The sequence below is a fragment of the Cervus elaphus genome, chromosome 12 (assembly GCF_910594005.1).
Source record: "Cervus elaphus chromosome 12, mCerEla1.1, whole genome shotgun sequence".
Lineage (NCBI taxonomy): Eukaryota > Metazoa > Chordata > Mammalia > Artiodactyla > Cervidae > Cervus > Cervus elaphus.
In genome coordinates this window covers 54,245,503-54,270,923 of record NC_057826.1, presented here as the reverse complement: position 1 = coordinate 54,270,923, position 25,421 = coordinate 54,245,503, and the positions used below count along the sequence as shown (strand labels likewise).

The following is a 25,421-nucleotide window of genomic DNA, read 5'->3' as shown; positions in this document are numbered from 1 at the left end:
TACTATCTGTTAACAGGTAATGGATTTATTAATTATTAATTGTAAAGGATATAATAAATATATATTATCTTATATATAAATAAATATAATTTTCAGTACAACAAATATCAATAGCTATAAGTCATACGAACAAAGGCTCTTTGGGTTCTCAATAATTTTAAGAGGGTAAAAGAGGCCTGAAAACAAAAAGTTTGAGAACCGCTGTGGTACACAATTACATAACATATACAATAATATGTACCAAGGGCTTTCCACAGATAAGAAGCTCAAGTTAATTCCAAAGTATAATTACTTCTTACACCCCCTAATCTTGTTGAGTAATAGATCTCCTTGCAAAGCATAATTCAGCATAAAGCCAGTCTGTCCAAGTCCCTATTTAAGGGGCTTTAGGTACTTAAGTATTCAGAGTCCTTTTTATAAAGATGTTCTGACCTATAAAACCACCTATTACTTGAATAGTGTTTGGAATCTCTCAAAGTTTGCACAAAAATTACCTTGTGCATACTAACCACCACCTGTGAAGTAAATGTGAAGTATTACCCATTTTTTACAAATGATACCATAAGACTTATGCTCAAAGGAAACAGAACTACTTTCCAAGGATGTGTTGCTACCCAGAAGAGCCTAGGATGCTGGTCTTTTGCAATATGCTTGGCTGCCTTAAGGCTGTTTCACTGTGATGTAACTGCAAGCTCCCAAAGAAAACAGGGCAAGGGCATTACTTTTACTGTCCCAGTGCCAAGACAGGGATTTTCCCCTCCCTAAAAAGAACGTAATCAGACTCAACACTCGGTCACCGCATTATTCCACACGCTGGCTACTCTTTTGGTGCCCTACCAAAAAGAAAAGGAAAGAATGAAAGGAAAGAAGAAATTCAAGAGTGTTGGAGAATAAATACCAGAAAAGATAACCCTCCAAGATGATGAATTAGCCAAAGACTCATAGTTAATAATCATTTAATCACTGAAACAACAGGCAGGCAAGAACAAGATCAAGCTCAATAAAAAAATATGAGATTATATCAATGAATGGATGCCAATAGGTTAGTGGGAGGCCCGCGTGAAATAGGTTCAATTCACAGAACTTGAGCAGAAGGAAAAAATCCACATAAAGTTGCGAAACTAGCTTTATCGGTTCTACAAATGAAAGCATATGACTAAAATCACCCTCCCAAAGCAATGTCAGAGACAAACTTTGCTGCAAGATGCAAAGATGCCATCCTAGCCCTTGGACAGATATAACCCCTCCCTTAGAGCTAGCCATACTAATTTGTTCTTTGTATCAGCACAAGCCTCTAAGTTACGTTCCATTTTAACTGAAGTTCCTCAAGAGATGTTCGATCTTCTGCACCTCTTTCCCACAGTCAAGTGGACGCCCTGACTGACAAAGGCAAGGCTGACTCATAACAGGATATCTGTCTCTTGCATAAACTCTTTTCCTTTTTCTAGACGCATGTGCCCAGTGAGGCCATTTTAAAATTTGATGTGAGTTTACCTAGAAAAAGCCGTAAGGGAGCTGTCTGCTTTGTATCCCTGTAGTTTACCACAGAGAAAGGAATTTCATCATTCCTCATGAGGTATGCTTTTCCTAGTGTTTACTTTGGTCATTTCTTCCTCCAAATCTCTTGAAAAAAATAAAAAAAGAAAGAAATAACTTACCACAATCGCAGCACCACAGCTACAATTATAGCTAATGCAACATCAACTAATTTGTAAAGCAACTTGACACACCTTACTTGTTGTTTCATACTCAACATTCACTGTGGAAGAAACATTCCTAGGTAAGTTTTCTGCATACTCATAAAAGAACTGCAACACTGCACTGCAAAATCAATTAACCTGTTATAATCTTTATGGTCTTCGTGCAGAAAAAGACAATCTGACTTTCCAAAGGCAATCAAAGCATCAAACCTCTCAGAGCTCAAGGAAGCCACCGTTATCTCGACTCTTTATCCCAGGGTACATTTTTCTTTGTGGCTGTTGCCTGTGTTTTTCTCCAAGGACATAATAATCACCATTTAAGAAGTAACCTGTCAAAAGTGTTAAGGCATTCTCTAAACTATCTTCCTAGCTCCGGCCCATAATGAGAAACGTCACAGAGCTAAACCGTACCACTGCTCTTTTCTTCTCTTTATTTCTTCAAATGAACTTAAGATTTCTGAAATGCACAATTTACATTCTACACTCCAACCCAAGCTGCCACCGATTATCTCAAAGCTAATAAACAAAGACTCTATCGGCTGCACCAGGGCCCTACCAGGAAGTAATCAAAGCAGTGTGGCCGGTGCGATCCTAAGTCGCTAGAGCAGACAATAAGAGGGCACTGGGGCTTCCAAGGGGCCCGGCAGAGGAGTTAAGATGCTTAAGCAATGCAAAAGCATTACATAAACCTAATAACTGTCCTCCAGCACATGGACTCGGAAATCCCAAAGCGGTTTTAACCCACCAAGAAGACCTGAAAGCCAACAAGAGCCGCCCCTCCAAAGCAGCTGCTCCATCAGCCTTCTGAGCTTTTTAGCCCGCAGCCTGTTTCCAAACTCCCCCCTCCCGGGCTGATGAAAGCCTCTGACCTCGGCCTCCCGAGTTCTGAGCACCTCTCGGGGTCGCGGCTCCCGCCCACCGGGCGTGGATCGGGTCGCTGGAACACAGGGGGAAGCGAAAGGAAGCGGCGCCGGAACAGGTAGCGAAGGGCCCCAGGGCGCCCAGCAGTTCAGACAAAGCTGCCCCCGAGAGTGGCGCTTTTCCCGTCCGGTCGAGGAGGGGACACAACTCGGGCCCCGCCACACGTGCGACCGCCTTGTGGGGGCCGGACACCCACTCCCGCAGCCCCCCGACCAGGCGACACCGGCCAGCACAGCCCCCGGGCATTGCCGGGCGGCGCGGGGGCGCGAGCCGCAGGCCAGGGTCCCGGGTCGCCGCCGTCCCCACGCGCTAGTGGCCCCCGCGGGCTCGCATCCCTCGCGGGCCTCTGCTTCGCCGGCCGGACCGTCGGGCCACGGGAAACAAAGGAGCCGCCGCCGCCGCTCCGCCAGCCGCCGCTCCGCCCGCCTCACCGCGTACCCTCCCCAGCCACCGGGCCCGGCTCGCCCGCACCGCTTCCCGAGTCCGCGCGTCCGCCGCCCGCGGCCCCTAGACGGCAGGCCCGGCGGAGCCGGGGCCTCGGGTGCGCTGCAGGGCCGCCTGGGGCCGCACTCACCACTGCAGCACCAGGACGACGGGGAGCCGTTGGGGAACTTGGCTGAGTCCGGAGCGATGCAGACGCTGGAGCTCAGGTGCGGACACTCCATGGCCACCAGGAGAGCTGCGAAGAGGACTGAGGCTCCGGGACCCGGCGAGGCGGGGGCGGAGGAACTCCGAAGACTCCGTCTGGGGTCGCTCCTCGCCGGGCGCTCGGCCGACGGCGGCTGCGTCCCGAGCCCTTGCGTCAAAGAAAGCAAAAGCTTCCGGGCGCCGGGTTTTCTCGCCCGCCGTCTCCAGATGTCCGGCTCCGGAAAACGTGGTGCTCCGGGATCCGGGTTCTGCAGCCACCCCTAGGTTGGGGGCTTCCGTCTTCCCAGGCCGGCCCCGCCCCGCCCCTGGGCAGGCCCCGCCTTCAGGCCTGGCCCCGCCCCCGTCTTCTCCAGCTGGGTGGGGTCCGCGCGCTCGCAGGCGGGTGGCCCAGAGTCAGACTGCGCTCGGAAGTGACTTTCCCAACTCCGCTGCCCCGAGCAGCCGCGGCTTCCCCCGGCCCCGAGAAGGGTGGGGCGCCAAGCCGGGGCTCGCCAGGCCGGTCCGCTGCTTTTACCCCGGCCTGGGCGAGCTCTCGCAGTCAGAAAACACTGATCCTGCGTTATGAGATGGTCTGACTACACCGGGGTAGAAAATCTGGTCACATAAGAAAGTGTGAAGAAGAAAAGAAAAACCACACGGGCAGACAGAGAGCCCCCATTTTACACACTGTGGCTCAGATTCAGAGAGGTTAAAGGCCTGGCCCCCGGTGGCCCAGTGGGCTGCATGGGTCCCAGAGCAGTACTGGTTTAGTGGTCTGCTCCCTGCGGTAGGTACCATATTGACCGGGTTCTAGTTCTGGACTAGGTTCTGGACATGTGGCCTTAGCCAGCCACTTAGGTGCGAGATGGCGGGGGCGATCGTGAACCTGGGTTCAAACCCTGTCACTATGAATCACCGTTGGCATTACCTCGAGCATATGATCGGACATTCAGAGCCCAACGTCCAGTTTAAGTTTAAGCGAGATAGCTGTAACCTAGGTTTGCTGCGCGGGCGGTCCCGGTGATCAGGTGATAAAAACGGAAGGGATCTAACGTTTGTTAAACACCCACTGCTGTCTCCTAGCCAGGCACTTAACACACCTTATTTCAACCGCGCACCACCCCGCCAGCTACTGTTACCATCCTCCCTTTTTACCGCAGGGGAAACCGAGCCTTTAATTAGTTAATCCGCGCCGGGATTGGATCCCCGCCTCTCTGACCTCTCAGTCCAAAAAAAAAGCAAAGGGCAAGGCTCAAGAGGCCGCTAGGGCAAGCGCTACACCCAAGCGAGCCTGCGACCTCTCCGGGGAACAGCCTTGAGGGCGTCCGGGGCTGTTACAAACTTTGCCTCAAAGTTGGGGCTCCTTGTAAAACCCGGCGAAGGAGCAACAGGCCAGGAGGCGGGGAGGGGGGAGGTTGATGTGGCAATCCTGCGGGCTGGGAGAGAGGAGGAAGGAGGGTCAGGAAATGATTAACCGGGCCGGGCCGGGTAGAGGTTAGAGCGGGGCACCTCCCCGTAGTCAGTCCTGGAGCAGTCGAGGGATGCCCTGAGTCACCTCTCACGCCTCGCCATCCCCCGCACCACCCGCCGCCACTCTGCTTCTGCCGCGCGCTCCTCTGCCTAGGTGTACACTCACCTGCAGCATCTCTACGGACACTTTCCCCCTCCTCCCCCACCCCATATCCCCCTAGTATTTCCAACTCCTCAGTCAACGCTCTTTGGTTGCTTCCCAAGTTTTACTTGACTGCTTTAGAGCAAACCATTTGGAGGTTTTATGACAGTGACAGAGCTGTGGAAATTGCAGCTGCTCAAATCCTAGCTGAGCTGCCTACTTGATGACCAACTTTAGCAAGTATCTCTAGTCCTCCCAAGCCTTTTTTTTCTTCCATCTCTAAAACTGGGAAGATAATACTTGTCTCACAAGAAAGATGTGAGAAGTCATGAGAATTGCCACCCCTATAGTTTGTAGTCAATAATTTATAGCTTTCCAATGCTGCAAATAATGCTTGAATAAACTCAGCTAAACCAATAACGAAATTAAAACTTTTTACATTGAAAATGTTTTAAAATTATAGTTTTAAAAATGGCAGCAGGTGAGAAAATAATTCATAAGAAGGGGGAGAATAAACAATAAATGTGACCTCAGCTCAGGCTGTCCCAACCTTCTCCTCCTATCAACCGATTCTTATTCAAGGACTGGCTGGATCAAGCTCTATTTCCCTCTGGACACCTACCCCCATTTGTCATTCATGCCCCCTCATTTAACCCTGAAACATGCCCTGAACTCATGCTGGTCTTTCATCTAGCATGTAATGTTTCCTTTTTCACCCTCACAAAGACTCAGTTTCCTTGTCATCTAGATCTCAGCTTAAACATCACTTCCTCAAGGGGGCCTTTCCTGACCCTACTCCACATCCTGGTTCCCTCCAGGTGTGCGATGCCCTTGTCTGCCCCCATATTCCTCCTTTTAAAACGCTCTTCAGGTGTGTATTTATTTAATGTCTGTCTTCCCCTTGAAGGTCCATAAGGGTAGCAAACAAGTCCGTCTGGTTTCCTGCTGTACTCCTAGGAGTGGAACATGGAGGGTATCCAGTGAGAGTTAGATCATGAATGAGTGATCGATTAGCAATGTCTACCATGGGCAGATGGTTAGGAAGTGGCCCAGTATATGCCACGTAATTGTCCTGCTTAACCTCTCTTAATCTCTAAATTTCCCTTCAGCTTTGAGTTTATGATTTTAACAGTATCAAGAATGTGAATATACCTTGTAAGGTGCAAACTGGGGGGGGAGGGGGGTGGCCAGGGGGAAAGGAAAAGTTTTATTAGTCTTCTGTCTCTAACTAGAATAGAAACCTCTCCAAGCAGGGGTCCTAACTTAATCATCCCTGACTTCTATGGACCACAGAAGGCGAACTATGACTATCAGGCAGTTCAGAAAAGCTGCGAAAAATCAGAAGGCCTTCCTGGGACGTTTGCCTGGTTTACCTAAAACTTTACTGTGTCTCTGAAAGTTTTCATACTGTTAAAAAAAAATTTTTTTTTTAATCCTCGTGGTGAATAAATGTGTCAAAGGGAGAAGACAACGGGGCATACTGGGGAATCTGCCTTTTTAGTCTCTCGTTTCTTCAGTTGCGTTTATTCCAATGTTCGCTTTTTGATTCTTGGCCTGCATTCTTCTGGCGCTGGGGAACTCTGACTTACAGGAGGGTGAGCCCGGTGGTGCTGAGCCAGCCTCCATGACCGGTGCCCAGAACGCGCAGCCTCCGGGAGTCCCCACGGGGGCGGTCAGGGAGAGGGGTTAGAAATAGGAGGAGAGGACAGCTCTTACCAGCAGAAGCGGACGGGTTTTAAAAGTCTGCATTTTTCAGAGGAGAGGAATGAACAATTTCAACCGTATTATCAAATGTCTTTCTTTTAGAGGTGATATCTATATAAACGGGGTGGGAGGAGAAGGGGCTGAGCCTGGAGCGGGAAGGGGGCGGCTGGGGAGCGGGGTATACGTTGCCGAGGGAACCACGATCAGGCCCCTTCTCAAGGTTGTCAAGACCATCCTCATCTAATTTTTAGACTTCAAGCTTCTGGCAGAGTCGGTGGTCCCGAAGCAAGGATAACAAGCTGACCGGGCCCTGGGGAAGATGCCTTATTGAAAACACCGAGAGAGCTAGGTTAATGATTTACCTTAGAGATTTTCCTAGGAGCAAAAATCTCCTTAGAAAACTCATGAGGAGTTTTGGCGGGTATTCGGAAGGAGGGGAAGAGGGTGAGGAGCAGCCACTCAGAGACACTTTTATTAGCTTGTTTAATTTTCCAAGAGGCACTTATCTGATACTTCCTTGCTTGTTTACTTGTTTATCTATTGTCAGTCTCCTCGAGGAGAACAGAGACCTTGCTAATCCTGTTCAATGCCTGATTTCCAGCTCCTGGAATTCAGCCTGGTGCATGGCAGGCAGGTCCTCAGTAACTATTTCTTGAATGATTAAATCAATGATGGGGCTGGGTGTGAGCTTCAGCCAGCTAGCCATCACTGGCTGCCATTCTCTCAGTTCTTTTCATTTACCCCTCTCTATTATCTCCCTGCCCCAGATTCTTCAGTGACTCCCCATGTGTGGCAAGATAAAATTGGAAACCCACTGCCATCACAGTCACTCATCCCTTCTCTTTTGTTAAAGCTTTAAAAAAACAAAACAAAACTATGCCAGCAATATTTAAAACGTTGTTGTTTAGTCACTAAGTCAGGTCCAACTCTTTGTGACCCCATGGACTGTAGCCCTCCAGGCTCCTCTGTTCGTGGGATTTCCCAGGCAAGAATACTGGAATGGGCTGCCACTTTCTTCTCCAGGGGATCTCCCCCTCTCCCCCTGCCCCGCACAGGGATCTTCCCTGAGTCTCTTGCATTGGCAGGCAGATTCTTCACCAGTGAGCCACCAAGGAAGCCCCAATATCTAAAATAGCTCCCTTATTATAGAAAATGTGCTTCCTCACACTTTGTGTCCTCCCCCACTTTCCCTTCTGCTTGGCCAGCTGACTCCTCTCCCATGAAGCATATAGCCTCCTCAGAGAAGCCCTCCATCATTCACTCAAGACTAAGTCTTCCCCCTCACACCATCACTCATTCCATTCCTGCGGCCTGCACATGGTGCTAGGTTTTTCTGTTTATGTTTCAATCTCCTTTGGGAGCAGATGCTTTTCTTTTCAATTGTGGAGCCTAGGCAACGAGTTCTGCAACTGAAGATATAAGAAAAAGATTATTGATTAAATGTTGGAAGTGCCCCCTTCAAGAGTGATTATATCAATCATTGTGTGTAATATTCCCCTAGGGATTCACTGAAAGGTCTTCAACTCATTTCTGGTCCCAAGTACTGCCAGATACTCTATCAAGTGATTTTCATTTCTTCTTAAATCCCTATAGCAAATATCTTAGATACAGGTATAATCCTTTCCTTTTTACTAATGAAAGACCTAAAGCTCAAAGAAGGTTTAAATAATTGCACAAGTACACACAATAAGTAATTGCTCTTTCATCAAAAGTGGTTTTCACCCCTCACACACATGGTCAGATAAATAATTTTGCAGTGTTTTCTGGGCATAGCTGAAGTTCCTAACAATGAAGAAGATTCTTAGGGACCACAGGGCACAAAAAAAGCCTGAGTAACTAAAGAATTTATGTTCATAATCATTGTATAATCAGCATCTAAATTTGTATTCCTTTTAATGCTTTTCCTCTTTGTCATTGAAATGTGAACTTCAAGGCAGTTTTATGAAGGAGATGAGGTTTTCTTGTTTAAAGACCCACTTTGCAGCTAAAGCACCAACCAACTATGCAAAACCAAATGGCTCCAGCACCAAATAACTCTAATAAGTGAAGCAATCACTTTTCTCTCTGGGCCCCAGTCTCCCATTTGTAAAATCAGGGAGTTGAACCCCCTGGGCCTTGATGATCCCCAAAGACCATTCTAGAGTGGACATCCATTGATCCTGTGATAGCTCATGGCCAGCCAGTGACATTGGCAGAAGTAAGACCATCCTTGTATCCTTCGGCAGTGACTGCTAACTGTTCACCCTAAATCTTTTTAAGATTGACTCTTTTTAAAATTAATTATTTACTTATTTAGCTCTGCTGTGTCTTCATTGCTGCGCAAGGGCTTTCTCTAGTGGTGGCGAGCAGGGGCTACTCGCTAGTTGCAGTCTGTGAGCTTCTCATTGCGGTAGCTTCTCTTGGTTGGAGCACGGGTTCTAGAGCACACGGCCTTTAGTAGTTGCAGCTCTCAGGCTCTAGAGCGCAAGCTCCGTAGCTGTGGTGCACGGACTCAGTTGCCCCAGGGCATGTGGAAACCTCTTGGACCAGGAATCGAACCTGTGTCCCCTGCATTGGCAGATGGATTCTTAGCCACTGGCCCACCAGGGAAGTTCCTCAAATCTGTTTGTTTGTTTTTTCCTCCTAGGTTCGGAAAAGACATTTATCAGCTTCCCTTATAGCTGGGGGTAGTCATTTTTATTCAATAGACTGAGCAAAAATCACTGGCTGACACTGTGGACAGCTGCCCATGACAAAAATACTTCAGTGTCGAGTTTTGCATATCAATACGTGGAGGAAATATATTAGGTCAGGTCCAGGAAGAAATGTTGGGTCTTCTAGGCTTCAGAAGAAAGAAAGTCTGCTCTTTCTGTTTCTCTTCAACCATTTGTTCATTTATTCAACAAATACTGTCTGTACTCCCACCACACGCCGGGCACTGAAAGTACAAACACTTAGAGCTCTGAGCTATGTGGGGGCCTCCTCGTTGACATCTCTTTGCCACTATCAAGATGAAAAGTGTAATATCACTCCTTTCCCCTTGCTTCTTCATTGACTGACTGGACATCAGATCCTCTGAATTTTAAAGTGCTGTCTAGACATGGAGTCTTAAGCCTTAAAACTGTGAAAACGACTTCACACTTAAAGGGCCTGGCTTGGTGCTTGGTATACAGTAGACCCTCAGTGAATGTCCATTTCCTTGAGACCTTGTCTAGTAGGAGGGTTGATGTGGGAGATGGAGGATGTTAGCCTGAAATCACTGGATGTTAGCCCAGAAGGGTAGATTTTTATCCTTTTTAAAGGAACCCAGGTCAGATTATTTATTCAATAAATATCACTGATGCTCAAGATTCACAGAATATAAAACTGAAACAACACTAAGTCTCATCCTCAAAGGGACAAGGAAAGGAGCAAGAGAAACAAACAAGCAAAGAGGTAATTGCAACCCAGCATGGTAAATGCTATGACGGGAACTACAGGATGTTGCCTAGCCACAAACAAGGGGCAACCCACCCAGGCGGGTGGGTGGGGGTGGGGGAAGCATCAGGCAAGACTTCCTGGGGGAAGTAACATATGACCTGAGCCGTGAATGATACACGGATGTTAACCAGGTAGGGTGGGGGAGGGGGACATAGCATCGCATGCAGAGGGAACTGTACCTGCAAAGGTTCAGAGACTCAGAGAGAGTCTGAGACTGCCAGTCTGGCTGGAGAGTTGTGCGCAAGGAGGTAGAAAGCTGGGAGGTGAGGTCAGCAAGGAAGACGGAAAGACGGTAAAGGGCTACTGACTCTCTGTAGCAGAGAATTGCCATGGTAGAGAAATCTAGGTCCCCAGGATTCAGGAATCTGTCAGAGGTTGCACTTTGCCAGGTCTTGGGAGAGGGTATAAGGGTGCCGAGATGCAGTGATGAGACAGAGGAAAGAAAAGAACCACTAACAACCTGTAAGATGTTCACCTGCATTAGTCATCCGAGAAATGCAAATGAAAACCACAGCGCACACCTAGGTAGAGCCAAATAGGATAGATTAGAATGCAGATGTGACTCCCCCCCCACAGTAATCACGATTTGATCCCTGACACTGTGTCCTCTGGGAGCCTACAAACCCCTGGGAGGGAGAGGCTCATACGCTTTAAGAAGTAGGATTTGGGTGGAGAGAAGAATCCTAGACTTAGAGAACCTCTACCTCTGCCTAATCTAACCTGAACCTCTATCTGAACCTTATCTAATCTGACAATTCAGCTATCTGGAGTAACCTGCTAACCAGAAAATGAAACTCTCACATATCCAGATCATCCGTTTTCATAGTCCCAGACCCTCCCATGAGGTGCCTGAGGCACTGTAAAGATGTGGGGCTTTGGGTCTGCTCAGGTTGGGGTCCTGCTTCTACCACTAGCCTGCTGTGTGACCTTGGGCCAGCGCCCTGACCTCTCTGGAGCCTCCATCTATAAAATGGGAACAATAATACCTGCTCGCAAAATGGTGATTTTCCTGCTCTGTCTCCCTTAGCCAAATACTTTAAAAAATATATTCATTCATTTATTTATTTATCTGGCTGTGCCATGTCTTAGTTGCAGCACATGGGATCTTCAATCTTTGTTGTGGCAGGCGGGATCTTTAGTTGCGGCACGTGGGATCTAGTTCCCTGACCAGGGATTGAACCCATGCCCCCTGCATCAAGAGCACAGAGTCTCAGCCACTGGACCACCAGGGAAATCCCTCCCTTAGCCAAATACTTAATGTTTGGAGACAGAGAGCAGGGGTCCATGTATCATGGTCAGAACCATTTTCTGAGGTCACCAATACCCATAATTTATGCATTTATGTAGTCACACCAAAGGTTATAAGCATATTTTATTATTCTGTCATCTAGAAAGCTCTGCTGTGGTTGACCCAGTTATAAATTGGCAGCAACAGAGGAAAAAAAAAAAAGTATTTCATCTTTTTTTCATCCAGAGAACAATGATGGAAAAGAAAGGGCCTTAGAGCCCATTCAGCCTTTCTCAGTTCCCTGTGTAGCTGCTGGTGCTTTCAGGCTGGAAATGGAGATCAGAAGCAACAAGACTTCATGGAAAACTACCCTGAGAGCCTTACGACAGAATGATTAGAGAACTGGAAGGGCCAGAAGTTTCACAGAGGAAGAGACTGGTCCTAGAGAGGTGACACACTTGTCCAGTAAGAGTCTCCTCTGGGCAACTCCAGACACCAGAGCGCTCTTTGCTTGCCAGAGTCTGTGCAAAGCAAAGTTGAAAAAGAGATTTTTCATGCATCTCATTTGACTTTTCCTGTGTGTGTAGGATGCACAAGCTGATTCCAATGGAGAAAGAGATGACTACAGAGGCAGGCTTGGGCTTTTCGGGTGGTGGTAGCAGTAAAGAATCTGCCTGTCAATGAAGGAGACACAGAAACGCAGGTTCGATCCCTGGGTCGGGAAGATCTCCTGGATGAGGGCATGGCAACCCACTCTAGTATTCTTGCCTGGAGAATCCCACAGACTCAGGAGCTTGGTGGGCTATAGTCCATGGGGACACAGAGTCAGACACAACTGAAGTGACTTAACATGCACACACGCGCAGAGGCAGACTTGCTTCCCCCACACCCCCCAAATTGTCCCAGGTGCTCACCTTCTACATGCATAGCTAATTCTGCCTGTGGTTGTCCATAGTGGGTATTTTTATTGTTGACATCCTGATATTAACTTGGTTATAGTCATTTACCTCTTTTTCTTATCACTGAATCAAAAAACCAACTATGGTGAATTGAATGCCCAGGCAATCGGGTTCTCAGTTTCATTGAGTTTTTACAGCACTTGAAAGACAACTTCATCTGTACTTCCTTAAACAAGACTTTCAAAGTCAGAAATGAGCCTGAGTCTGTAACAGGCAGGGGGCACTTACTGTGCCTTGGTTGAGATGCAAAGACTCTTCCTTCCCATATCTAAGAGTACATTTCCTTTCCATTTCCCCTGCCCGTGCCCGCTACCCCCTCCCATCCCAGGACCCTCAGTGTTTCCTACTGGACCATACCTCCCCGGCATCCAGCCAGAAACACACAAAATCAGGATACTCCCTTCTCTGAACCCTTGCCACAAGCCTTGAAGGGGCCTCACGCTCAGCCTGTGCTAAGACTTGGAGCTTCCATGGCTGGAGCCGGTCCTCTAAATGTCCCCTGCTGAGTGGCCAGCCTGCAGTTGGTCTTGGCCAAAGAAGGGAGGAACCACACAAAGGCCACATCCCCACCTCCCACTGCCAGATCTCACTGCAAACTTGCATCACCGCTTCCTGCCTATGCTCCACTGGAAGCTGTCGGCAGCTGCCCACTGCTCCCAGGAGCAAGCCTAGACCCTTCCATGACCTTAAGGCTCTTGACCCACCTGCCAGCCTTGTTTCTCTCCACACCCCCACACAGGCCTGACTGCTGGGCAGATCCTCAATGCTCTCACCCTGGCTTCTTGCACAAGCTCTCCTCTGCCTCTTTCACTCCAGCCTGTGAAAGTCCTCCCACCTACTGAGGTACAAGACAAAGCCCATCTTTAGAAAACTGTGTAAGTGAAAGGGATAGCTGACTCTCTGCAACCCCATGGACTGTAGCCGGCCAGGCTCCTCTGTCTATGGAATTTGCCAGGCAAGAACGCTGGAGTGGGTAGCCATTCCCTTCCCCAGGGGATCGTCCCGACCCAGAGATGGAACCTGGGTCTCCTGCCCTGCAGGTAGATTCTTTACCATCTGAGCCACCAGGGAAGCCCATCTTTAGAAAAATTCTGCAGAATTCTCTGGCAGTCCAGTGGTTAGAACTCTGAGCTTTCACTGCTCAGGGCCCAGGTTTGATTCCTCATCAGGGAACTAAGATCCCACAAATTGTGCAGCGCAGCCAAAAGGAAAAAGATGCACACACCCATATAGATTAAGCAAATGTGGTAAACTAATAACATTAAAAAAAAAGAGAAAAATTCTGCACAGCACCCATCTCATTCACATTTTCTGTCTCCCTCCTTCTCCTCTTCCCCTCTTCTTTCCTCCCCTCTCTCTCCCTCTCTCTCACACACAGCATGGATTGATCTCCCTTCTTCATCTGTGTTCCTGTGGGACTCTGCTTGTCCTTACAGATAGCACTTATTTCAGTCTGCTTTGGAATAGAATCCCTCATGTTTATACCACCTCTCAGTAAGAAACTGTCTGCCTAGAATGCAAAAGCTACCCACCTTCATTCAACTGGATATTTATCAAAGTACTGGTCCCAGGGTTTTACATTTAGTAGGTTCTCAAGATATGTTGTGTCCTTGAAGACAGTGACCTGATGGATAGAGTCTTGGCTTTGGCAATGGATGGAACTGAGTCTGAGTGTCCTTCTACCCGTTAATAACTGCGTGAAGATTTCCCTGGCTGTCCAGTGGTTAAGATTCTGTGTTCCACTGCAGGGGCTGCAGGTTTGATCCTTGGTCAGGTAACAAAAATCCCAAATGCCAAGTGGTGCAGCCAAAAATAAGTTAAAACAACAACAACAACAAAACAACTTTGTGATCTTAGACAAGCAATACACTCTCTCTGAACCTCTTAGGTCCAAAAGCTGTAAAATGGGGGTTATAACAGTGCCTATCCCATAGAGCAGTAAAGAAAGGTTGAGATAATGTGGGTAGAGCATACAACTCTTGCCATTCATAAAGCAGGTTCCTAATAAACACAGGTCACCAGCTTCACCTGATACATGCTTTTGAAGCTCTTAGTTTTGCCTTGGACCCCCTAGAATGGATATCTGGGGAGAAGGCTGCTAGAATATTCCCACTGGAAGACAAAAATGACCTCCTTACAACCTGGGCCTCCTTGCAAGGAGGCCAGAGGGGATGGCAAAGACTGAAAGGATTCTGAGGCGTGGGGACGGGGTTGGCAAAAGCTGGCAGCCCTAGGCACCCTAGGAGATGGGCCACACCCTTCCCAACTAACCTAGTCAGACACTTTCCAGGAAATCAGCTCCTCCAATCTCATTTAGCATCTACTAGAGAACTTCCCCAAAGCCATGGCCAGACTCTAACAGGAACCTGAGTAATCAGAGATAGGAGAGGCAGCTAGGAGCACGAAGAAAGGGAATTTCCAAAGGAACTTGACCAGTGCGTGTCTGGCTGCGAGGGTGGGCGGGGGGAACAGAGGCTCAGAGGGCAGGACTCTAGAGGACCAGGGAGCCCTGCCTGTCATGGAGACACGCATACTTGCCAAACAGCCTCCTGATCACACCTTGGTTTCCAGGAGCAGCCATCCTGGAAAAGATGAAGGGGACAGGGTACAGTGTGGGGCAGAGAGGGGTGGGGTGGGAACAGAGCAGGGTCCTCTGTGTGGTGGCAACTGTGTTTCTCAGTACACATTATTAAAAGGGGGCTTTGATACATTTTAGTCTCCTGAGACTGGGTGGGACCATCAACTCTTCACAGGAACTGAGTTCCCTGAATAAACCAATCTGCTACTTCCTTCTGTGCACCAGTAACCTGTTCAAACTCGAGTTCCCTGTGATGGGGCAGTGTTGTGTGACCAGGGGTGGGGGTGACACTAGATTCCAGCGTTGCCATGTAGCAACCTTTCCCTTGGAGATGGGGTCCTGGACTAGGACCTTGGCACTTGAATGAACTTCTGGAAATCATGGAGCCCAGTCACCCTGTTACCTGTGAGGAAACCAGCACCTGGAGGACACACCAGTTCACAACGTCAGTTCAGTTCAGTTCAGTCGCTCAGTCGTGTCTGACTCTTTGCGACCCCAAGAATCACAGCATGCCAGGCCTCCCTGTCCATCACCAACTCCCGGAGTTTACTCAAACCCATGTCCATCGAGTCAGTGATGCCATCCAGCCATCTCATCCTCTGTCGTTCCCTTCTCCTCCTGCCCCCAATCCCTCCCAGCATCAGGGTCTTTTCCAATAAGTCAACTTTTTGCATGAGGTGGCCAAAGTATTGGAGTTTCAGCTTCAGCATCAGTCCTTCCAGTGAACACCCAGGACTGATCTCAATGTATATGCTATCAAATCGCCACCAGGGACACTTTAACTACCTTACATAATTGTTAATTACACCTTAAGAAACTTGAAAAATAAATGACAATTAACAAAAAAGAAGCTAAGCCAGAAAGAGAACAAGGTCTCCTCCTCCCAGTCCGGGGTTTCTATCTTGTCTCTCTATGATAGCCCCACAGAGACATTTTGGTGTGGTATGGTGTGATGCAGGCGTCACCGCATGGTTGAAAATGATAAATCTGGATTTTTTAAATATAAATCTGGATTTGACTACAACATGTGAATCTTATGTATTCTAATCTTAAATTAGAGCCCCAACCTACTCCTTGCCTGGCTTCTTGAGTTTCTTATTCTCATGGGGAACTTGTGTAAATAGTTTCTAGATTCACACTCTGAGGGACTTTTGGGGTGGAGATGGGGAAGGTCCATGGCGTGATAGTTAGGTCTTGATCAGCCCACTCTTGAGTGCTGGGTGGCAGGTAGGCATTCTCTCCTCCCTTCCTTAAAAGATCTCCATCCTCTTTCAGTCCAAATGAGGCTTGTAGGCAAGGAGACACTCTGGGGAGGTAGTACATGGCCCCTCTTGCAGGCAAAGAAACAGACTGAGTGAAAAATGGACAGTAACTCATGTGAATTCAAGAAAAGCACAAGTAAATGAAGCCTAAAGGGGGACGTCAAAAGGACTGATGAAACCACAAGGGGAAACACAGTCACTCATTCAAGAACTCTTTCACTGATCACTTAATTAAATCAGGTATAGTTCTATGCACTGGGCAAATCAAATCAAGAAGGATGCAGAGACCCATGCATGTGACCCAGAAGAGGGTCACTCAAATTCAGTCATGGACAGTTCCTCAGTTAAATGGAAAGTGAGGTTAGAGGAGGACCATGAAAGGAATGAGATCTTTAAAAGCTGGCCAGAGATTTCAAGAGATAACATCGGCACAGGTAACATTTTTAAAAAACTGAAAGAAAGGAGACAGAGAGAGGATGCAATTTGAGAACTTCTTTGGAACTCTAAGGACTAAACCAAACTGTCTGCACTGCATGCTGGGATAATTCATTCACGCATCAAGGACTTGCTGAGCACAAAGTTCTCTTACCATGCCAGGCTCTTCACTGTTCCTTGCCTCCACCAGACACATCCCCAACTCTGCCTCTAATACATCAGTGTCCTCTTCTTTTGAGGGATTCCCCCCAATAAAGGACATCTTTTAGCAGATATGTAAACAAACTAAAGAAGCTGTCATAGGAGAAGGAACACTATCCTAGTAAGGACCAGGTCTAATTGATCTCTGTACCCCAGTGCTGGGCACATAGTAGGTACTTGGGAAATGTTTGATGAATGAATGAATATCACTGCTAGGCACTGAGGAAGACTACTTTTTCGAATCAGAAATATTAGCCTGGGGAGTTCCCTGGTGGTCCAGTGGGTAGGACTCCACTCTTTCACTGCCAAGGGAAAGAAGTATTAGCTAGGTTACAACTCAGTAAAAAGTGCATTTTAAAATGTTTAAAAAATCTACTGAAAAACACAAGAAGTGGTTGAATGATGGAATTATGGGAGACTTTCTTTTCCCTATTTCCCTCATTTTGTATATGGCAGCAACATTTTTTTATAATGAAGAAAACTTTTAGCTGATCTCTACCCTGCTCCCTCCCCCTACAAATCTGTGAGAATTATAACTTATTACCTAATTTTAAAAAAATGTTTTTGTGCCATATAAATTATGAAGGCTCTGAAAACATGACCTGAATTATATAATGCGACCAAACAAAATTTATCACATTATTCTGATGTGTTTGCTGATAGGCATGATCATTTATAGCCAGACATAAACAACAGCTCCCATAAAACATTTTGATTAGCATTACTTGAAAAGGCCAAACTGGGCTTTCTGTCAGAGTGCCAGGGAAGAGGAGGCAGAAACCAGGCCAGGGGGATGTGACTCTCTTGTCCTCAATGGGGACCTCACTTTTCTGCAGAGACTGTCAGGGCCTCTGGCTGGCAGATGTGCAGGCCTCCAAGAGCTGGCAGCAGAGTATAGCAGTAACTGGGGCCTCTCAGGCTTCACAGAGGAGCTTTTCACACTGACAGGAGTGGTGCTACCACCCCAAACTCTCCTCTTCCTCCCAGGGTCAGCTTTCCAGATGTGAGAAAGCCCATAAGGATAATGCCTAAAATGTCATCAATAAAAATTTATTTGGGCAGCAGAACTAGTGCCTTTAGAGGGCTAGAGGGGGGACATGTTTATTCACATACAGATATTTATTGAGGACCTACTATGTACTAAGCATAAGCAAGGTCCTATACATATATGAGGGCTTCCCTTGTAACTCAGCTGGTAAAGAAGCTGCCTGCAATGCAGGAGACCCACGGTTCAATTCCTGGGTTGGGAAGATCCCCTGGAGAAGGGATAGGCTACCCACTTCAGTATTCATAGGCTTCCCTGGTGGTTCAGACAGTAAGGAATCCGCCTGCAATGAGGGAGACCTGGATTCAATGCCTGGGTTGGGAAGATCCCTGGAGGAGGGCATGGCAACCCACCGCAGTATTCTTGCCTGGGGAATCTCCATGGACAGAGGTGCCTGGTGGGCTACAGTCCACGGGTCACAAAGTGGGACATGACTGAGCGACCACAGCAGCAGCAGCAGCATACATACATGATGGGGCTTCCCTAGCGACTAAGTGGTAAAGAATCTGCCTGCCCATGTAGGAGACACCGGGTTTGATCCCTGGGTCAGGAAGGTCCCCTGGAGAAGGAAATGGCAACCTACTCTGGTATTCTCGCCTGGGAAATCCCATGGACAGAGGAGCCTGGAGGGCTGCAATTCATGGGGTTGCAAAGGAGTCGGACACGACTTAGCCACTAAACAACAATAACAACAACATACATACATGACATCATTTCTCCCTTCCTTCATCGTTTCTTTCTTCACATTATTATCCCCATCATACAGGTAACAACACAGACTCAGAAAAGTTAACTGGGCCTACGTTACATAGATAAGCTTTGGGAACTGGGGGGAGTGGGGAGAAGACCAAAGCAGGAAGAAGGGATCCGAACTCAGCTCTATTAGACTTGGAAAGCCATGCTATCCACACTTCACAACATAGCAGAGACTTGGTGTTTCAAGTCTGTATGATCATTTGCAAGCACTCTGGGTCTCAGTTTGCTTGCTTAGAAATAAAGGGCTTGAGAAGTATGTTTTCAAGTGTCCTTCCAGCGCTGAGTTCTTTGTCACAGTGCTCCCTCTCCCACCATTGTGAAAGCTCTGCAGGATGAATATTCCCTGGTCACCAGCGCAGAGCAATACCAGGGACACGGGTCTCTGGGGACTGCCCCCTAGAGGACATCGGTGGTGTTGCGGGAGCCAGGGCTCCCACTCAGAGTACAATCACATGGTCCAAGTCAAGTTTAATTACTGCTTTACCTTTTTAAAAAATGGATTTAGAAAACATTCTCACAGCCCTTCCCACGCTCACCAGGGCAATGCTACTGGAACATTTAATGATGGGGAGCATTTGTAGCCTGAAGACCTACTGGTTCTATGAGTCATATTTTAAAATTAGATTCTATTGGGTTGTCCAAAAAGTTCATTTGGATTTTTCCATCAGAGTTTATGGAAAAGCCTGAATGAACTTTTTGGCCAGCCCAATATTTTACTTTCTACTCCTCAGTTTCTTTTAGGCCTTTTGAGGCCACTTACTGTTCCAGTGGTGATTTTGCAGAGCTGCCAAACTGTGATAATAAAACAATGTATTTGTCTCTACTTAGTTATTTTTATTGTAATAGTCAACTTTTCATTAGGCAATATATGCATGGGGTACAACATTCAAAAGTCACTATAGAGTTTTCAGTAATTACATGACCCAGAAATTCTACTCCCTGGTCTATATCCCCCAAAATTGAAAACAGACATTCAAACAAAAACTTACATGCAAATATTCATAGCAGCACTTTTCACAATAGCCAAAAATCGGAAACAATCGAAATGTCATCAACTGACACTAGATTAACGAAATGCAGTATTAATATATCTATACAATGGAATATCATTCAGTGATAAAAAGGAACAGAGTACTGAAATGTGCTACTATTTGGATGGATGTTGAAATGTTATGCTAACTGAAAGAAGCCAGATACAAAAGGCCACGTGTCATTTTATTCCATTTATATGAAATATCCAGAAGAGGTAAATCTATAGAGATGCTCTTACCTGCAGGGTAGTAGTTGCCAGGGTCTGGGGGAAAGGGCAAATGGGAAGAGACTGCTAATGAGTATGGGGTCTCCTTGTTGGGGTGATGGAAATGTTCTGTAGCTAGAAATGGTGGTAGCTGTGCAATGGACTAAATGTCGCTGAACTGTACACTCTAAAATATTTAAAATGTTAAATTGTGTATTATATATTTTACCACAATACAAATAAAGAGCATTCTATAAAAAGGAAGTTCCCCTTTCTCCAGGTCCCCTTCCTGGAGACAAAAACAACAGTCAGCACTCTCCCTTCTTTACTCTTCCAGAGATGATTATTGTATGTATGTATGTGTGCTTCTATCCGTAGTGTTCATATTATTATACATGTGCTTATATTATATATGCTGTAAGTATGCATTCTTTTTCTCCCTTTTTTTAGGACACAGAGTCTTACACCATTCTGCAGCTTGCTTTTTCCACTTCAGTTATTTTGGATGGTTCTAAGTCAGTACTTGTTCTTTTTAATGGCTTTTGATCTTTCCAAAATGGTAAGTGAAGCATACTATCTCATGACAATTTTGATTTTTATTTATTTTCTTATGAATGAGATTAAGCATCTTTTCATGTGTCGAGATCCACTCATTTTCCTTAACTTTGAATTTTCTTTTCATATACTTTGCCCATTTTTTTGTGAAGCTGTCATCTTTTTCCTTTTGGTTTGTAGATGCTCTTTATAAATTAACAGTATTTGCTCTCTATGGTATGAATTATGAATCTATTACCCAATTGTCTTTTGACCCTCCAACATTCATATAACCAGAAGAATTAATTTTCCCTGTTTGAATTACCTCGCATGGTTTCTGTTTTTCTGACTGGATCTTGACTAATACATTTGGGTGGTTTTTTCTCCTTATTAATTTGTGAGAACTCTTTGTACATCTATCTAACATCTATCTAGCAACTTTGTACAGCTAACCAATCATCTACCATTCATGTTGAAATTATTCATCAGTTTGTTTTACCTTTTAAGTATGCTTGTTCTTGTACAGAAATTTAAAAATTTTATGCACTTAGACTTATCAGTATTTCCCTTTACAGTGTCTGGATTTCATGGCATACTTAGGCCTTCATTCTAAGATGATAAACATATTCACCTAAATTTCCTTCCTCTACTATTATTTCATGTTTTACATTGAGTTTTTTCATTCATCCTGAACTTATTTTGGACTAAGGAGTGAGGTGGCAATATAATTTAAATGGCTTTCCCAAGTGGAAAATGTTTTTTTACTTAACTGTCTCAATATCATTTATTGAATAGCCCTTCCTTTCTCCTTTGATTTGAAATGCCAATTTTATCAAGTATTACATTCACAGTCTACTTCTGGCCTTTTAAAATTGGCTTATCTATTTCTCAGTCAGTAATACTTTACTTATTAGCCAGAAACTAGTATTTGATATTATGGACTCATCCATGTAAGTATCTCTACCTTTCAAGTAACTCTTAGAAGTTGAGACACAGAAAAGGTAGGGTCTAGTCCCTTCATGTCAGAGAAGCCAGATGTTGATGGAGGAGGAAATACTGAAAACTGATTTTCTAAACCAAGGCTTCTTGAATATTTTTTAATTGATAAAGCAAGTGCATTTAAATGCCAGATTTTAATAAAAAATTAGGGGGTTTTTGTTTGTTTACTTTCTTAGAGAGTTCCTAAATTTTATCTTCCAATACTTTTACTGAGCTGTCATCTCTGCTATCATATTTTTAATTCCATGGGCTTTTATTGTATTCCAAATGACTCTTTTTTAAAAAAAAAGTCTTTTCATGGATACTTATTTTCTCTTCCTGAGGATTAACCATAAATACATCTTTTTTCCTCCTCTTTTCTGTATGTCTCTATTTTCTTTGAGTTCATTGTTCTGTCTATGTTAGCTGCTAGCCTTTAGAGACTTTTCCCTCAATTGTATGATTTTTGGCCTTATTTAAGACTGGTGTGCTGTGGTTCATGGGGTCGCAAAGAGTTGGACACGACTGAGCGACTGAATGGAACTGAACTGAAGAGTGAAGCATGAGAAAATTGATTGGAAAATCTGTGTGTGTGAGTGTGTGTGTGTGTGAGAGAGAGATAATAGAGTTATTGATTAAAAGGCTTCAGGCAGGATAACTAGGCAGAGAACTCCTTGTATATTGAGGTAACCTTCAGCTGTCCATCTCTCAAACCCTTTCCCTTGGACAAGCTTCACCCGGGAAGAAACCTCCAGTCTCCTGCGGTGGGTCCATATCTGGCTGCCTGCTCCTTGCGAGTCAAGCTAGGGAAGAAACTGGTGGGCAACATAGGAACACTACAAACTGGGAAAATCTGGTGGGGAAAATCTGATGTTTGATATCTCAAAAAAAATAAAAAGTACTACTATGTGAAAAATTCATGTTCAAGACCAGTAAGTGTGCTGGGTGAGGGCCTCTGAAAACATGGGGTGTCCCTGTACTAAGAACCGCTAACACAAGCGTGCATTGGAAGCTCAAATACAGCATGTATCCTTTACTACACTAAGTTCATTCGCCTCTGGCCACTGTAATGTTACCACTTATCTGAAAGAGTACACACTACTGAGACTGTGTGTGTGTGTGTGTGTGTGTGTGTGTGTGTGTGTGTGTGTGTGTGTGTGTGTGTGTGTGTGTGTGTGTGTGTGTGTGTGTGTGTGTGTGTGTGTGTGTGTGTGTGTGTGTGTGTGTGTGTTGAGGGGATGGGATGGTGGGGGAGTGGGGAGCTCTTTGGCAAACAATTCCATTCCAGGAATCCCAGTCTACTTCCTTACAACCTTTAGGATTTTGTGTTGTTGAGGATCGTTTCAGTGGGCTGTGTGGCCGCTATAAAGCTCTCAGTTGTTTCTCCTTCCCTTTTAACAGGATCAGATGTGTGGGAAGATTTTGCTTTGAAATGTTTCTATTCTAGCAAGAAGGCTCAGTTTTAAACACAGAATGTACTTGTATTAGACCTGTGCTCTCAAACTTCCAAAAGGAAGGTCTTTTCTAAATTTGCTGAATTCCGTGAGTTTGTGTTTATTAACTCCCACTGTTTGCAAACTATTTTGCCATGATCTACACATCATTTTAAAACAGGAAGTTAGCTTTTAAATCATTAGGCTGAAGTCAAGTGTTTCAGAAAATAGAAAGGCTTCAGCCTGAGAATTTAACATGACAAAAGTCACAACAGGAAGGTAGGTGACTCTGGTTTTGCCTCTTGTTCAGTCTTTGGGTTTGTTCATTGTTTGCCCATCTCTCACATCCCTGTTTTGCACATGGCCTCATTTAACACTCTGGTCTATACCAGTCAAATGAACTACTCAGTCAAAATGCAAGAACTCCATTAATACATGAACTTCCCATGTACAAAGATAGGAAAAAAGGCCCTATTCTAACTGCTATAAAATAGACCATTGTGTGAATGAACCATAATTCATTTACTAATTCTCTTGCTGATGGATAATATCTGGGTTGTTTCCAGTGTTGTTGTTGTTTTACAAGCAATGCTGTAATGAATAACCTGGCACATCCTTCCTGGTGCACATGTACAAGTTTCACAAAGGCAACAGTTCTCAAAGTGTGGTCCAAGAACCCGTAGGGGTCCCTGAAGCCCTTTTAGGGGGTCCATGAGGTCAAGACTATTTTCATAATAATTTTCACTTTCATTCTGTTAGGCACACACTGATGAGTTTTTCAGAGGCTGTGTGTTAAATACACAATTATCCAAAAAGTCTATTGAAATGTTCCTACCATTTCCGATTATAGATTTGTATGATGCAGTCTTCTGTTAAAGCCAGTCAATAAAGAGATTTGCAAAATGTAAACAATGCTACTCATCTCCTTAAATTTTAAAGTATACATAGGGACTTCCCTTGCCAGTGGTTAAAACTCCATGCTTCCATTTCGGGGGCACAGGTTCATCCTCTGGTCAGGGAATTAAGATCCTACATGCCACACAGCATTGCCTACCAACAAACAAAAAAACCAAATAAAGTATACATAATTCTTTTTCATAAAATGTATTAACATGTACTGGGTTTCAATTGAAAAATGGGCAAAAGACCTAAATAGACATTTCTCTAGAGAAGAAATACAAATGACCAATAGACACATGAAAAGATGCTCAACATCGCTAATTATTAGAGAAATGTAAATCAAAACTACAGTGAGGTACCACCTCACACTGGTCAGAATGGCCATCATTAAAAACTCTACAAATAGCAAATGCTGGAGAGGTTGTGGAGTAAAGGGAACTCTCCTACACTGTTGGTGGGAATGTAATTTGGTGCAGCCACTGTGGAAGACAGTATGGAGGCTCCTCAGAAAGTTAAAAATAGAATTACCATATAATTCAGCAATCCCACTCCTGGGCCTATATCCAGACAAAACTCTAATGCAAAAAGATACACGCACCTCAGTGTTCACAGCAGCACTGTTCACAATAGCCAAGACATAGAAACAACCTTAATATCCATCAACAGATAAATGGATAAAGAAGATGAGGTACATATATACAATGGAATACTACTCAGCCATAAGAAAGAAGGAAAAATGCCATTTGCAGCAACATGAATGCAACTAGAGATTATCATACTAAGTGAAGTTAGTCAGAATGAGAAAGACAAATACCATATGATATTACTCATATGTGGAATCTAAAATATGACACAAATAAACCTAAATATGAAACAGAAACAGACTCACAGACATAAAGGACAGACTTGTGGCTGCCAAGAAGGGGTAGGTTGGGGGAAGGATGGATTGGGAGGTCGGGATTGGCAACTGTGAGCTATTAGAATGGATAAACAACAAAATCCTACTGCATAGCACAGAGAACTATATTCAAAATTCTATGATAAATCATAATGGAAAATAATATTAAAATGTATATATATAAAACTGAATTGCTTTGCTGTACAGCAGATAGCAAGACATTATAAATCAACCATATTTCAATTAAAAAAAACATACTGTGCTTATTTTTAAATTAATATTTTTAAATGTTCCAATTTCTAAAATAGTAAATATGAGAGATGTCACCCACATAAACAAAAGTTCTTTGGCATGGGATCTCCAATACTTTTTAGGAGGATAAAAAAAGCTTGAGAGCCAGTGCCCTAGGGTACACACCTAAGAATGGAACTGAAGAGTTGCAGGGTAGGTACATATCCAGCTTAAAATGATAAAACTCATAATCACCAAACATTAAATTTTGCTTGATATTATTTATATAGAACCTGACTCCCCCAAAATCAAGAAAATTAAAGCATCTATAGCTCAGAAATGCATGCATCTTTGCTAAAACTGAAAACAAACAAGGGAGGCCAATGTTAGGCTCAAAATGCTAGACTACCTTTTGTGAGAAGGCAAGTGGATAGCTGGGAGGAAGCTGATTGGATTTGTTCTTTTTAAAAATTCTTTTTCATTATAGTTTATTGCAAAATATTATATATAGTTCCTTGTGCTAAACAGTAGTACTTTGTTGTTTATCTATTTTATATATAGTATTTTGTATCTGCTAATCCCAAACCCCTAATTTATCTCCTCCTGCCTCGCTCCTCCCCCCCACTGATTAGTTCTTAGGCTCAAGGTCTATTATTGTGGTTTATAACTTACAAATATTCTGCATTTGTCTTTTATATATATTAAAGATTTATATAATTTTTT

General features: G+C 44.8%; 1 protein-coding gene across 2 annotated transcripts in view; it reads right to left on the bottom strand.

Moving 5' to 3' along the window:
• Positions 1-3,556, bottom strand: part of USP3 (ubiquitin specific peptidase 3) — a 99,171-nt gene extending 95,615 nt beyond the window's left edge. The window contains exon 1 of one of the 2 annotated variants that reach the window (XM_043918899.1): positions 3,196-3,556. In XM_043918899.1, coding sequence (XP_043774834.1) covers positions 3,196-3,286 — 91 coding nt within the window. In that variant the 5' untranslated portion in view covers positions 3,287-3,556. Of the gene's footprint in view, positions 1-2,569; positions 3,026-3,195 lie in introns of those variants that run through there. The other variant, XM_043918898.1, reaches the window with a different exon arrangement.
• Between the last annotated feature and the right edge of the window lie 21,865 nt (positions 3,557-25,421).